This window comes from Drosophila subobscura, chromosome J, assembly GCF_008121235.1.
Source record: "Drosophila subobscura isolate 14011-0131.10 chromosome J, UCBerk_Dsub_1.0, whole genome shotgun sequence".
Lineage (NCBI taxonomy): Eukaryota > Metazoa > Arthropoda > Insecta > Diptera > Drosophilidae > Drosophila > Drosophila subobscura.
In genome coordinates, this window is record NC_048532.1 from 1,267,102 (window position 1) to 1,280,661 (window position 13,560).

Here is a 13,560-nt window from a genome sequence, read left to right on the forward strand (position 1 = left end):
CAAGAATATGGGGTCGAAAACGTTTCCTTCTGTGCGTTACATATGTATGTACATCCACTTTTGTGCACAAATACTCCTTTACTCCTCCTTTACTCTTCGAGTACCAGGTATAACTAGAATTCCTTTCGAAAAATTTAAAGTTGCAAGTCTATTAATCATTCTACTTTTGGTGTCCGTTCGACAAACAACTCTTTAAGTCAAAATTTTCAGTAAAATATTTGTTTTTCGAATATTCTCCCAACATAAACTGAAGTACCTGGTCAATGCAGACTCATCGTCGTGCGACCATTCAAATTCGCTGTAGCGATTAAATACCAAAAAAAAATAATCAGAAAAATTCGGCTTGGTTTGTAATTAGCTGGAAACGTTTTTGAACCCATATATGTAAATATGTATTGAAACGAACTGCAGGCATATGAAACCTTTGGCCTTTGGTCAAAGTCTCATGAGATGGTCTGCTTGCCAGTGGCCAGGGTTTAAGTCATTGCAGGTTCTGCATCGTAGAATTGACAACATGGCTTTCCTCTGAAAACCGTGATCCCAGACGAGAGTCTGCGGTCATTTGGTCAGTTTACATATATTGGTATCGGGATCTGTATAAACAGAAAACAAATCAAAGATTTGTGAGGAATATCTTTAGTTCCTTACACGCATTGGGCATTGTTGGTTAAGGTCTGTTTGGTCTGTTTATCCACTGCGTGGATGAAAGTCCCGAGTGGCTAGGCGGCGTCGGCCACGGCAGCTCGTCGACTACCCAATAAAAGGAGACCCGCGGCAGTGGCTCAAGGCATTCGAAGAGGCAACCCATGTGCAAGTCCATCTAGACCACTTGTCTGCATGAGTTGAAAGGTCGAGCACGATCGAAGCAAGCGCCCGAGATCGGCAAGGAAGCTATGTCGGAACCTATAGTAGACCAAAGATTAGTATAAAATAGCCCTAAGTCTAAGCCAATAAAACTCGTGTAAGAAAAATCCACCTAAGCCTTTTATTTGTCGCACAGGCAACACATAAATATTGTTGCGACGATCCCATTTCATGGAAATATGATTAGATAAATAGGGTACAAAAATGTCCATACTATAATACCGGTTGATAGGGGAAAAAAAAATTAAAATTTCATAACATTCCGAGAACTCTTACGTTTCGTTACTGGATTGGGTTTTGTTCTTTTTTTTATACCCGGTACGTACTCGAAGTTTAAATAGGGTATATTGTATTTGTGGGGAATAACGGATGTTTGTAACGCACAGAAGGAAACCAATCTAATCCCAATATGGTGATGGGATTGGATTGGGACTAGAATGATCATTATTATAGCCAGAAGAAATTAATTTTCAGTGGCTATTTCGGAACCTATAGTAGATTCCTGTATACTTACGGTATATTTTTAAAATGAGAAGGTATATTTTTGAGGGTCTGACGGTATATTTTGTCGATATCTCCGCGGTCACACTGAGTTTGAGGTTGTTTTAAATTTTAATTGTTTGCAAATTGCAATTGATTAAAATTATATATTGAGTAGGCAACAAGTCGGACGCACCATGGAAGCTGTGCCACGTCTGCATATGCTGTGGTTTGCCCTAAAATCCAGCCCGGAGGGCACCTCCTTTGCAGCTCTGAAGAAGGTAATAAACCCATAAGCGATAGTCGAAAATGGAGAAAGCAGCAACAAAAGACTCCCTCAAAAATTGAGAGAACCTTTCGTGAACCAAACCAACTGCGTTGCAGCTGGAAAAAAGTCAGCAGACAGTGGCAGACAGCCCCTGCCCTGCCTGTGCATTAGCTGCCTTTGTTATGTGCGGAGCTGAGTCATCGGCTGATTAGCCCACCCAGTTGTTTTGGCAGAGGGGGCTGGAAAAGCGTGAGCCATAACAAATAAATGTGTACTCTGTCCTCTTATTGCCCCACAGTATATAGCCGAGTTCTATCATGAGGATCCCGAGGCCTTTTCCAAGGAAGTGCACGCCCTGGAGTCGCTGCGAAATCAGGCCATGCGCACCACCAAGGATGGAGCAGCCGTGATGAAGCGCTACTACTGCCAGCTACACGCCCTGCAAAATCGCTTCCCCCAGCTGGCCGACAAGGGTATCTTCACCTTTACCTGGAAGGATCTCTACCACAGTGCCGTTCACGAGGTCACCGATATACGCTTCGAGCGGGCAGCAGTCCTCTTCAATATCGCTGCCTCCCACACCCAGTCGGGAGCTTCGGTGACGCGCGGCGATGTCGATGGCATGAAAATGGCGTGCACCCACTTTCAGGCCGCAGCCTGGGCCTACAACGAGCTGAGGGAACGCTATGCGAATGTGAACAGTGGCGGCGACTTCATGACCACCGAGCTGCTGGTCTACCAGCAGCAGGTGTGCCTGGCTCAGGCGCAGGAGTGCATTCTGGAGAAGTCGTTGATCGACAATCGCAAGCCGCATATTGTGGCCAAGGTAACGGCCCAGATCGTGGTCTACTACGGAGCCGCACTGGCAGCTCTTCTCACAGGAGAAGACGATGGTCCGGTGGCCCAGGTCATCGACGCTTCTGTGTACAAGCTGTGGAAGAAATATGTGCGCTTCAAGATCAACTATCTGAATTGCATCCTCTACCTCTACCAGGGGCAGAACGCGGAGGAGAAGCGCCACATGGGCGAGCGAGTAACACTTTACCAGGTCAGTTCATAGACCTAGCGGGATTTCCCTGAATATATCACATTTGCTTACCATTCCAGGCCAGCTGGGATAAGCTGGAGGAGGCCCGTAAGGAGTCCAAGGGGTTGCCCGATCAAAAGGAGATTAATGAGTCCCTAAGCTTTACTGCTGACGTGGTGGAGGCCAAGCGGAAAAATGCCAAGAACGAGAACGAGTTTATTTACCACGAGGCAGTGCCAGAGCTGTCCACCATTGCCGCTGTGCAGGGGGCCAACCTGGTGAATGGCATAGGCTTCCAGGTCACCGATGAGGAGTACGCAGGAGCGGACATCTTTGCCCGCCTAGTGCCCATGAAGGCGCACGAGGCCAGTTCCCTGTACAGCGAGGAGAAGGCCAAGCTGCTGCGAAAGTACGGGGCCCTGCTGGAGGAGAAGGACGGCCAGCTGGAGGGCTACATGAGCTCCCTCACCCTCGAAAATCTGAACATCAACGAGGAGCAGGCCAACAAGCTGCCCCAGGGCATCGTGGACCGCTGCGCAGCCTTGCATGCCAATAAGACGGCGATCAGCGACCTAATCGAGGCCATGTCGCAATTGGCCGAGATTACTACTGACGTGGAGACGAATCTCGGCGAGCTGTCGCACATGCTCGAGGAAGAGGCCAAGGCGGAGCGTGAGTTCCAGGCGGCTAGCGGGGTGCAGCGTACACCCAATGCCCACATCACCGAGCTGACGCGGGAGTTCCAGAAGTACAGCGAAGCGCATGCCCGAGCCGGAGAGTCCAACAACACCCTGCGGAAGGCCATGAGCCTGCATGTGAACAACCTAAAGATCCTGTCCCGTCCCCTCCAGGAAATCCAGCAGCTGATGCCCAAGCTTAGCTCGGAGCTAAACACCGCGGAGATATTCAAGGATGTAAAGCTGGTCCTCAACAAGGTCAACGAAATGAAGGCTCAGCGCGCCCAGTTCCATGCGGACCTGCGCATTGCCATCAACGAGGATGACATCACGGGTAAAGTCATTGCTCACGGTGGTCAGGAAGGACTGCAGGCCCTGTTCGTTGCGGAGATGGCCAAGCACGACAGGATTACGCAGCTGCTGGACCAGAACCTGCTGGCACAGCAGAACATACTCCACGCGCTCACTGAAAACTATGCCAAGGCCGCACCCGTGCTCAAGACCCTCCAGGACGTCAAGCAGAAGCGGGAGCACTTCTACAGCTCGCTGGCAGCCTCCTACGATGTGTACGAGGATCTGCTGGCCAAGTCCGCTAAGGGACTGGAGTTCTACAAAAAGCTGGCGGGCAATATTCAAAAACTGCTCAGCCGCTTCAAGTCCGCCCGCGATGTGCAGTCGGAGGAGCGGCAGCAGAGAATGCAGAGTGTCATGGCCGCTTCCAGCAAAACCGCAGCCGAAATGCAGCCATCAGCCATCATTGTTGGAGGAGGAGCAGGAGCAGGAGGAGGAGAAGCAGGTACACCAAAGCTGCGGGACTATCTTAAGGCCAAAGGAGCCTCTGCGGCTATCATTGCCGCCGGCTTAGTGCCCACTCCGGATGCCACTACTCCAGCAGGACCTTCGTCCTATGTGCACACAGTGCGCCCAGTGCCTGTGGGATCAGAGAATCCCACGCAGGCGGCGTGCTCTGCCTATGCCACGGCTCCGCCCAACGAGCCACCGCCGCCGTACAGCCTCCAGCAGCAGCAGTACTACGATCCCAGCGCGGCGGGCTACACGAATCCCATGTACCATCAGCAGCAGCAGAACATCGCTCCGCCGGCCTACAAGGCACAACCCTCGCCCAACTCCCAAACGCTCCACGGAGCCGTGGGACAGCTCAGTATCCAGCAATCGCAGGACGGCTGTCAGGTAGGATCGGCCTACAACTACAACAATCCGAATGCTGCAGTGCCTTCATCGCAGCCCTATGCAGCTGCAGGGTCGAATGCGCAGGGATTCAACTACCAGCAGCCTCTGTATGTGGCCACATCATCGAATGCGAATCCTGGCGAGATACCAGCCTCGTTACAGATCCCGTATGTGGTCAATCCCCCTCCTTCGGCAGGCTATCAAACAGGAGGAGTCTACCCGCAGGCCGCCCACCCTGAGTCGATATATCCGCCTCAAACGTCAGAGGCTTATCCCCAGCAATCGTCGGTGAATAATTCCGCTCAGGCGCCTCAGCAGCCCAGAATTTATGCCTCTCCTCATCAGTCCACGGGATATTCGCCAGCACATATGCCACAGCAACTGCCTAATGTTGGGTATCCTCATTCCCAGACGCCTCAGCAGCAGCCCCCAGGATATCCCCAGTCCCAGACGCCTCAACAGCCCATGGCATATTCTCAGCCACCCTCCGGATATCTTACGCAACAGCCATCCATGGGCTATGGGTCTCATCCACCCTCGCTATATCCATCACAGGCTGTCCAGGCATCCCCCCGAACCACGCGTGGAATCCAATCCTCTCCAGGTCATTCGATGCCAGTGAATCGGGTCCCATCCCCATCACAGCCGCGCTCCCAGCAATACGGAGATCTCCAAGCGGTAGTATTTCCCGCGACTGCTGGGGCTCCAGTTTCATCTCCTGCTGCCACTTCCAATTCTGCGATAGCATCCAGTCCAGCTCCCACTAACGCTTCCACGTACTTCAGCTATTCCAATCATCCTGGCTACAGCTACAATCCGCAGACAGGCGCCTACGACTACAGCAGTGGATATCAACAGGAGAACCTCTCAAATCTGCACGGCTCGCTGGGCTATCAGTTCAGCCAGAGTGGAAAGCAGCTGGCGGCCGTGGTCGGGACCACGGACTCGGAGAATGCTAATCGCAGTAGTCCAGCCACAGGATTCGATGTGAGTAGTGCTTTTTGAGTACAGTTCCTTCATCAAACATATGCATTATCCGCACAGTCGCCCGTTGTGTCTCACACCAAGGCGGGAACTGGCAAAGGCACAGCCACAGGCCCAGACAGAGCCGAAACTGCTAATGAAACAGCTCCTCAGCAGCCGGGAGGAGGTAAAGACACATCCAATTACTATACGCCACCCTACGGCCATCATTACACGACCGAGCACGTTGAAGGAGCCCCTAAACCGCAGCAGCAACCCACCCCGAAGCCCTCGCCACATCCATCTGGTTCCATTTACATGCAGAGCGGAGCCACCAGCATTGCCAACACTCAGACGACCACCAGCAGTGCGCCCTACGCCTTCTCGGCCGCGACCAAGCAGGCTGCAGCGCTCGCTCCTAGCAATGTAGACCTGTTGAGCGACCTGGATATAGATAGCTCTGTTGCTGTGCCTCCTCCAATGTTGCCACAGCCCCTGCTACAGCCTCAGTTGGTGGCTACTCCGTCAGGCAGCCAGTTTTTAACACCTATCCAAACAGAGAGCACTGCGGAGGTGAGTATAAAATGGAATCTCTTAAAAAGTGTGAAGTTCCGCATTATCTATTTTAGCCTGTTTCACCTCCTGATACATCCCCTGAGATAACACCTCGAGCATCAGCAGCGGCAGCAGCAGCAGCAAACTCAACCGCAATAGCTCCGCCGGAAAGGACACCAAGCCTGGACAATATCTCCAACTGCTCTGATCTGAGTTCCCTGGAAAACTTTGATTGGGACTCGGTCTCCCTCACACATTCCGTTAGCGAGAAACAGCCCAAGTGTGCCAATGGATATGCCAATAACTTTGCATTCCAAGCCGAAAACTTCACCAATGAGAAGACGACGAAATATTTCCAGAAGGAGGTGGAGAGCTACGAAAAGCTGTTGGAGAATCTGCACATTAAGATGCTCAACGGCAAGACCCAGCTGGGGGCCAAGTGGCAGGAGTTGCAGAACCTGCTAAACAAGGAGAGCAGTGGCAAGCGATCCACGACCATTGCCAAACTGTTCCCAGAAAAGAATCGCTCTTTGGACTGTCTACCCTTCGATCATGCGCGTGTCAAGCTAGACAAACAGACAGATGACTACATCAATGCGGCCTACATGAAGGTGTGTTACTCACGTTTGCATTCCATTTAAGAATCTATTTAAGATCAAGTTAATATCCCTACCAGAACTTGAGTGCCAGATGTCCCACCTTCATCATTGCTCAGACGCCCCAGGCCAATACGATTAACGATTTCTGGTCCATGATCTGGTCGGAGAAGTCACGCACAGTGGTTTGTCTGCATACTACAAATGAGGTGGGGTTTTTCTACCAAATGCGGTTCCTCTTTAACTATACATATATCCATATTCTCTGTCCTCTTAGCTCTTCGATCCCTTTTGGCCACAGGCTTTGGATCAGACGACTCACTACGATGACTACACGGTGACATGTGTAAAGCTGAACCAGCTCAGCCACTGCTCAGAGTATCATCTGAGGCTGTCCATGCATGGGGCAGATGTCCTGGATTTGTCGCTGCTACAACTGAAGCAGTGGACCAAGGGGTAAGTACTACAATAACACCCCCTTAGTGGCATTTATAAATGATTTGTGTTTAGTTCATGCTCTCAGCTGCTGGGTGTATCCCAAAACTCGTTGGACACACATCGACAGCGCTGTCAGGCAGCTAATGCACCAAGTTCGCCACTTGTAATGAGCTGTTTAACGGGCTCAGAGCGCTCCGAGATGGTGGTCATTGGCGTGTGCGCCCTGATAGCCACTCAAAGCAAACAACCAACTCTGATAAGTGAGTGTGAGGAAAAATAATAAACTGTAGACTGTAGATAACGCTTTCTCCCCACCCCAGATGTGGTTGATGTTTGGTCTCGAATTTGTGCGCAGCGTCAAAATTCACTGCGGGACTCGGCCAACCTGGAGCAAGCCATGCAAATTGTGCTCTGCAATGCACACAATGTGCTCAACCAGCGTAAGTGCCTGCCGACATTCGATGTTAGCAAATTCAATTCAACCAGAGAGCTAATTGTTTGTATACTAAAGGTGGCATCATGACCTCATATCAAATGAAAATGGCACCGCAGGTCAACGCCAAGGAACAGCAAGAGACCAAGGATCCGCTCAACGAATTGGATGCACTCTGGAAACTTAAATAAATGACTGAAGCAGAACCGAACCAATTAAGCAGCTGAGTGGCAGAATATGCCATTTGGAATACAAACAACTACCCCCCATACTGTAATCAACTCGAGTATATACATACATACACAACTATGCGAACACACACACACATGCGATTATATGGTAATTCGTCATTGTTGCAAACAATGCTAGGAAAGAGCAAAGTATTTGAGTAATACCGAAATCATTTTGGAATGTGTATTGTACTTCACCCTGTATTTTACTGTTATGTAGAATCTGTATTTCAAAACAAAATTATTGGTGCCGTGATCGTGATGTTTACGGATTATTGTCAAGCGTTTCAAACCACTGTCTATATATGTACATATGTATATGTCTATATTATATTATATGTATTAATGATATTGTCAAGAATTAATATCAATCAATAAAACTTATTCGAACGAAAATCATACAAGGGATCCATAATTAGGCCAAAATAATAATACAAAGGCAAACAGGCGAATCATTGTTTAGGTTCGTTGTCGTTTCGGATCGACAAATATCCTTTAATTTGGGGAATGTATAAGCCCATTTGAAGTTCTACTTAGTGAGATTCCACGTCATGTTAGTTTTGGGTTGAATGTAGAAGTAAGATCTGGCTTAATGAACATAGTCTATTCGATGCAAACGACCACAACACATTTGCTTGGATCAGGATGTTGAACATCATCCAAACAATTGCTTTTTCGTAATCATAAACTCTACAAAAACAAGTATTTTATTAATTACATAAAATAGTTTTATGCAATTACATATATCAGCTTTATAACTCGCAAAGCCCTTCATTAGGTGATGTACATACAATATGTACATTTGTATGTAGATGTAGACGACAGAGTTGTGACGCGTAAGAAGCGTCTCACACGTTCCTACTCGTTAAATCTCTGCCCGTAATAAAACAGAGTTAATTCCTTTCTGAAATAATTTATTTATTTGTTAAGCTTATACACAAATTTACGCATATTTTGTTCATCTTTTGTTCGAAAAAAACTGTTAAAATGTGTTTTTTAGTTGATTTCAACGGCTTGGGTTTCGCGATTTTCTGTGTGTGTGAGTTCGTGGAAGTGGGATTGAGATTTGGCAAAACGAATTGTTCGAGAATATGATAAGCGTAAGTGCTGTAAATTATTATCGAAAGCAGTCTAACTGATTTGTTATGTGTATCGTATTCGAATTAGATTTGAGGAAATGTGGTTACATATATATTTCGAAAATAGACAATGTCATGGCGTGAGTCGGCACCCGAACAAAGTGTTTAACATAGGTATCTTTGCCGTAATATACATATTAAAATTCTTGTTACTCAACAGGAACTAAGTTGAAATATTTGTCATTCTTATTATTTCTTTCATTTTTTATATTCTATAAAAAAATTTGGCATTTCCAATTTGATTAAACCAATTTCGATTGTATGTTTTCGCTTCTTAATCATTTTTGGAATTTTTACTATTACAATTACTAATCAGCGCATTTTAAATGGTAATTTGTGTATACGTATATATTTATATGTAGTATTTTTTAATATGCATGCAAAAATTATTAACAAATCACAGTAATAAAGCAACAATGCTTGAAAATCGTTTCATTGTGTTTTTAGGACTATGCATACATACATAAATATGTAGATGTATATTTATATGTGGTTAGTATGGCGGTCTTCAGATGAAAGAGGCGTTCCTAATGAAGTTCTTGAAAGCCAGAAATTATAGTTTTAACAATAAATACTCAATTTGATCGATGCCAGCAATAATAAAATACTTTTAAGATTCAATTGCATCTTTTGCATCTGCTAATAAAGTAAAGAAAACACTTACAACTAAAACAGAATAAACTAATAACATCGGAATTGAGGGGAGCCGCTTCAGTTATGAGTATGAACGAGTATGAACACTTGAAGCATATAGAATACATTTTGGATATATAATGCTGGAATACAATGAGAGAATTATGTTGGTGGGGACGGGGACTTATTGCAAGACTGCAAGCTCGGGACATTGCTGGTACATACACAAATTGGTTTTGGGCATGCTGGAGATATCAGGAGAGACCATGACAAGAGCCTGCAGGCCGTCACAAGTCCCGCCCATCCGTTGACTGCTTACAGCTTAGGGAGAGAGCGTTAAATTCTTGGAGAATATTTACACATTGAGATACTCGAGGGTAAAAGCATCATTCGAAAAATATACACGCAGACATACAAATATAGACAATTATGGAGGGGGACTAGGGATATAGGCAGGATCAAGAGCAGAAGCTGTCAATCCTCCACTTCCTGACGCTGCCTGTGGCGATGCAGCAATCAGCTGCCTGCCACGAATCGCGGCTTGGCCAAATTCGCCTCCGACCTGCCATCATTGGTCAGCTCCTGAAGCTCAATTTCGCTAAGTAGGGCCCAGTTCTCACTGTCGGAGTGGACATGTAGACGCAGCTCTTTGATGGAACCGATCTTGGGGTCCAGCAAGCCCTCGGCAACGCCCAAGTGATCAAAGGATCCCACTATCAAGTAGCCATCGGTGGTTGTGTTGTAGTTGCTCCATACGGACGAGTTTTCGCTTAGAGTGTCCGCCGGCAACAGCTCCACTGTGGTGTTGTAGAACCGGTCCGAGGGGTGCTCGGAATTGCCGCTGCGAAAGAGGTAACGTCGCAGGAGTGTGGGCTGCTCAAAGACAAACTGCACGAGGTCGCCAGGCTGCGGCAGCAGACCCCAGAAGTAGGATTCCCCGCGATATGCACGCTTTAACAGATAGTTCTTGTACGGCGCAATGTTGGACTTTACTAGCGCCGGAGGGTTGTGGGTGTGGGCATAGTACTGGGGCACTTTGCTGCCAAACTGCTTGTCCTTCAACTTCTGAACCTTTCCTTTTAGAGAGGAGCTGGTGCCGATGTGCTGAAACAACGACTTACGAAAGTGCTGCCAGTACTTGGCCTTCTCCTGGTTGCAGTGCTTCTGGTCCTTGTCGGTGCGACAGACCTTCGACTCAATGAAGTATGTGAGTAGCCAGTCGACGGGCTTGTCGTTGTAGAACATCTGGAAGTAGGTGATCAGGTAGGGTAGCTCGGCGCTCTTGAACATCTTGCCAATGAAGCCGAGCTGGCAAAAGTCCAGGACAAACCAGGCAGGCTGATCCGGCTTGGTCAGGGCACTCTTGATTAGGGCGAACTTTTTCATGGTGGTAATGAACTGGCGCTTGGTTAGGATGTCATCTTCCAGCTGCACATAGAAAGTGCCCTTCGAATGGGCATAGGCCATCAGGTAGGCAAAGTCCAGGTTTTGTTTGCTGCGCCACTTCACACGCTCCAGCGGATCATTCAGCGTGATGCGCAGCCGCTCAAAGTTTGGATAATAGCTGGAAGCTGGCGCAATGATATCGATCAGTCCGCTCTCCACCTGCTGTTCGAAGCTGGTCTCGATCTGCCGGGCTATTAGCTGCACTGCGTCAAGATCCGCCTCACCGATGTACACAATGATGAGCGTCTCGTTCTGTTCCTCATCATTCATGTTCTCTATCAGGTTGTGCAGGGTTCCGAGAAGATAGGACTGCTTCTCCCGGTGCACTGTGGGGACCCCTAGAACGATGCTAACATCAGTGCGGCCTTTGCTCTGCAGGTAGGCTGGACGGAGAGACCCCGCATCGTCCAGGAGATGAGGGAGAAAGTGGTAGGCGTTGGGCAACCGTATATTCTGGCCCCTGGCCATCGTACCATTCCATCCTCCACCTTTCGCTGCGTGCGAGGCATTCCTCAGCAGCTGTCTCGCCTCGGGACTGAGTCCGACAAGCAGATTGGCCACTGGCAGTGGCGGCGGGGGACTCGCCGCGCTCCCGTTTCCCGACTGCAGCTGACCCAAGTACTGGGAGAGCAGGGCCACGTCCTCCTGTCTGGCCCTGTACATGGACTCCAGGTACTGCAGACGCATATGGCACTCGGCCAGTCGCTGCGTCAACGACTGTTCGGTGGATAGTTCTGGTGCCATCACCATCAGTATAACAATGCAGGGCGCCAGAACGAGGGCCGTCACAATCAGCATACAATTCCTCTGCCTAATCTTGAACATTTTGTCTAGTAGATACCCTTTTTTCTGCCGTTGGCTCTGAATGTTATATTAATTAGCCAACTGTTTGTTTGATGGCTGCTTTGCTTCCGCATGGGGTTCGTTGTGCCGCTTTTCCCTTGGGCCGGCTGTCATCCTCCTCGTCCCCCGATGACTAAGGCAGACACTGCAGCAAAAACAGCTTTAGATGGGTAGGGCTCTATGGTTATGGAAAGAGTCTGGGTTGTGGGTTGTGTACGAAGGTCGCAACGTTTAACAGCCTTCTGTTGCTGCTTCTGTGCTCGTTTCTGCTTCCTTGCTTCTGCCTTACCCCAGCCGCTGGATTAAATATAGCGATGGCGGCAGCTGCTGCAATTCTCGCCACATGGCCTGGCCGATAGGAGGGAAAATAAAATAACAATATTTAGTTATATAATACGCAAGACGAAGACAATCGACTTACATGGCCAAGAGCCCTAAGTGTAAAGGCGATATCCTTGTTGCAGGAATTCGATGTGGGAGTGCTGGAAGGAAGATGGAGGGCGGTTTGAGGCTTGTTTTTGTACACATGCAGAGTCTACACCAGATTAGAAGGGCCATCAGGGGGTGGGAGTGTTTATAGTATATTTCAGTGTATCGGGCAGTCGTGCCCCACCTTTTGCGAAAAGGTGTGAACATTAGCATTGCCCCGATCATCAAGTTCGCACTAGTTTTGGCATTTTAGGAAGTTAGCCAAATACCCAAGCACGCACACCCACTCACTCACATTTAACTGCTGAGCAAACGAGTAAACATTAAATAGGAGAAGATTGAGCGTAATATTGTTTTTTTTGTACGATGGGTGTAGTTCCCTCTCCTCTTTGAACTCTCTGACCCTTCTTCATTACATTGTTTCTCGCCATACGTTTTCGCCTATGTTTGCCTATGCGGCGCTTTCGGATCGCGTTGGCTGTAAATATGCAAATTGTTGCCACACGCACGATTGTTGCATCGTTATTAACACAGCGGGGAATATGTTAAAAACGCACAGCACAAAATAAAATATTAAGAGCGCAAAAACAACAGGCGGGTCCGAGCAGCTGCTTTAGCAGAGCTGCCAACCTTTCATCAGACAAAAAAAAATGTATTCGACTTGAAGGTGATGGTAAAAAAACTTACATTTCAGAAAAGAGCCATAACAAGAGTAATGGTAATATTTAATATATTTTTTATGTATTTCCATTACATAACCTCAACTAGCTCTGCGGGATTGCAAGCCGAAACAACTTTCTCTAATAGTTTTGGAGCTTGTTTTTCTATGATTTCTTTATAAGAAGAAATATTGATGATCTTAAAACTTGTTCATACTTTTTATGAAATCAGTGGCAGAATAAAAAAGAAGTGAAATAAAGAAAACCACATATCTAAAAATTGGCATTAAAAAAGCCAGATATGCTAGAAAAAGTAAATTGGCAGCCCTGTGCTCGAGTGAACCAGCGACGTGACAGCTCTGCCATGCTAGATTGATTTAAAATTTCCTCGGCTTTGAAAATCCGGTTCATATTACCAACTAACTCGAATACTCAGCACTTAAAATATAGTTTTATCAGATTGAAAAATCAATTTTCAACAAAATTTGATAATATTACATTGAATCGGTTATAAAATATGGTTTACCTAAAATGGACAAAAATGTCCACCCATACATTGTTACTACACGGAAACTACACATATCCTACATACCAAGTACACTTGTATAATTATTGACAGGAGACCCCTGGTCCATGGTGAATAACTAAGTTTTTTAGTTATTAGTTATTATCTTAGCTATTTCACCATG

The 13,560-nt window shown here is 47.3% G+C and overlaps 2 protein-coding genes across 4 annotated transcripts; one reads left to right on the plus strand and one right to left on the minus strand.

Moving 5' to 3' along the window:
• Nucleotides 1-1,459: 1,459 nt before the first annotated feature.
• Nucleotides 1,460-8,112, plus strand: LOC117894161 (tyrosine-protein phosphatase non-receptor type 23). The gene is made up of 10 exons (XM_034801062.1): nt 1,460-1,625; nt 1,911-2,660; nt 2,720-5,494; nt 5,552-6,043; nt 6,100-6,636; nt 6,702-6,830; nt 6,899-7,077; nt 7,132-7,319; nt 7,380-7,499; nt 7,571-8,112. Exons 1-10 carry the CDS (start codon nt 1,542-1,544, stop codon nt 7,681-7,683), a joined length of 5,367 nt encoding a protein of 1,788 aa, XP_034656953.1. The 5' UTR covers nt 1,460-1,541; the 3' UTR covers nt 7,684-8,112.
• Nucleotides 8,113-9,190: 1,078 nt separating this feature from the next.
• LOC117894025 (alpha-1,3-mannosyl-glycoprotein 4-beta-N-acetylglucosaminyltransferase A) lies at nt 9,191-12,827 on the minus strand. Of its 3 annotated transcripts, none has more exons than XM_034800864.1 (3): nt 12,646-12,827; nt 12,205-12,265; nt 9,191-12,131 (listed from the first exon to the last, which is right to left on the minus strand). In XM_034800864.1, the coding sequence occupies exon 3, from the start codon at nt 11,763-11,765 to the stop codon at nt 10,011-10,013; it is 1,755 nt and encodes a 584-aa protein (XP_034656755.1). In that variant the 5' UTR covers nt 11,766-12,131; nt 12,205-12,265; nt 12,646-12,827; the 3' UTR covers nt 9,191-10,010. The 3 variants fall into 3 exon arrangements, with proteins under 3 accessions (XP_034656755.1, XP_034656754.1, XP_034656753.1); XM_034800863.1 differs by having other exon boundaries at nt 12,629-12,827; XM_034800862.1 differs by having other exon boundaries at nt 12,508-12,827.
• Nucleotides 12,828-13,560: the final 733 nt, after the last annotated feature.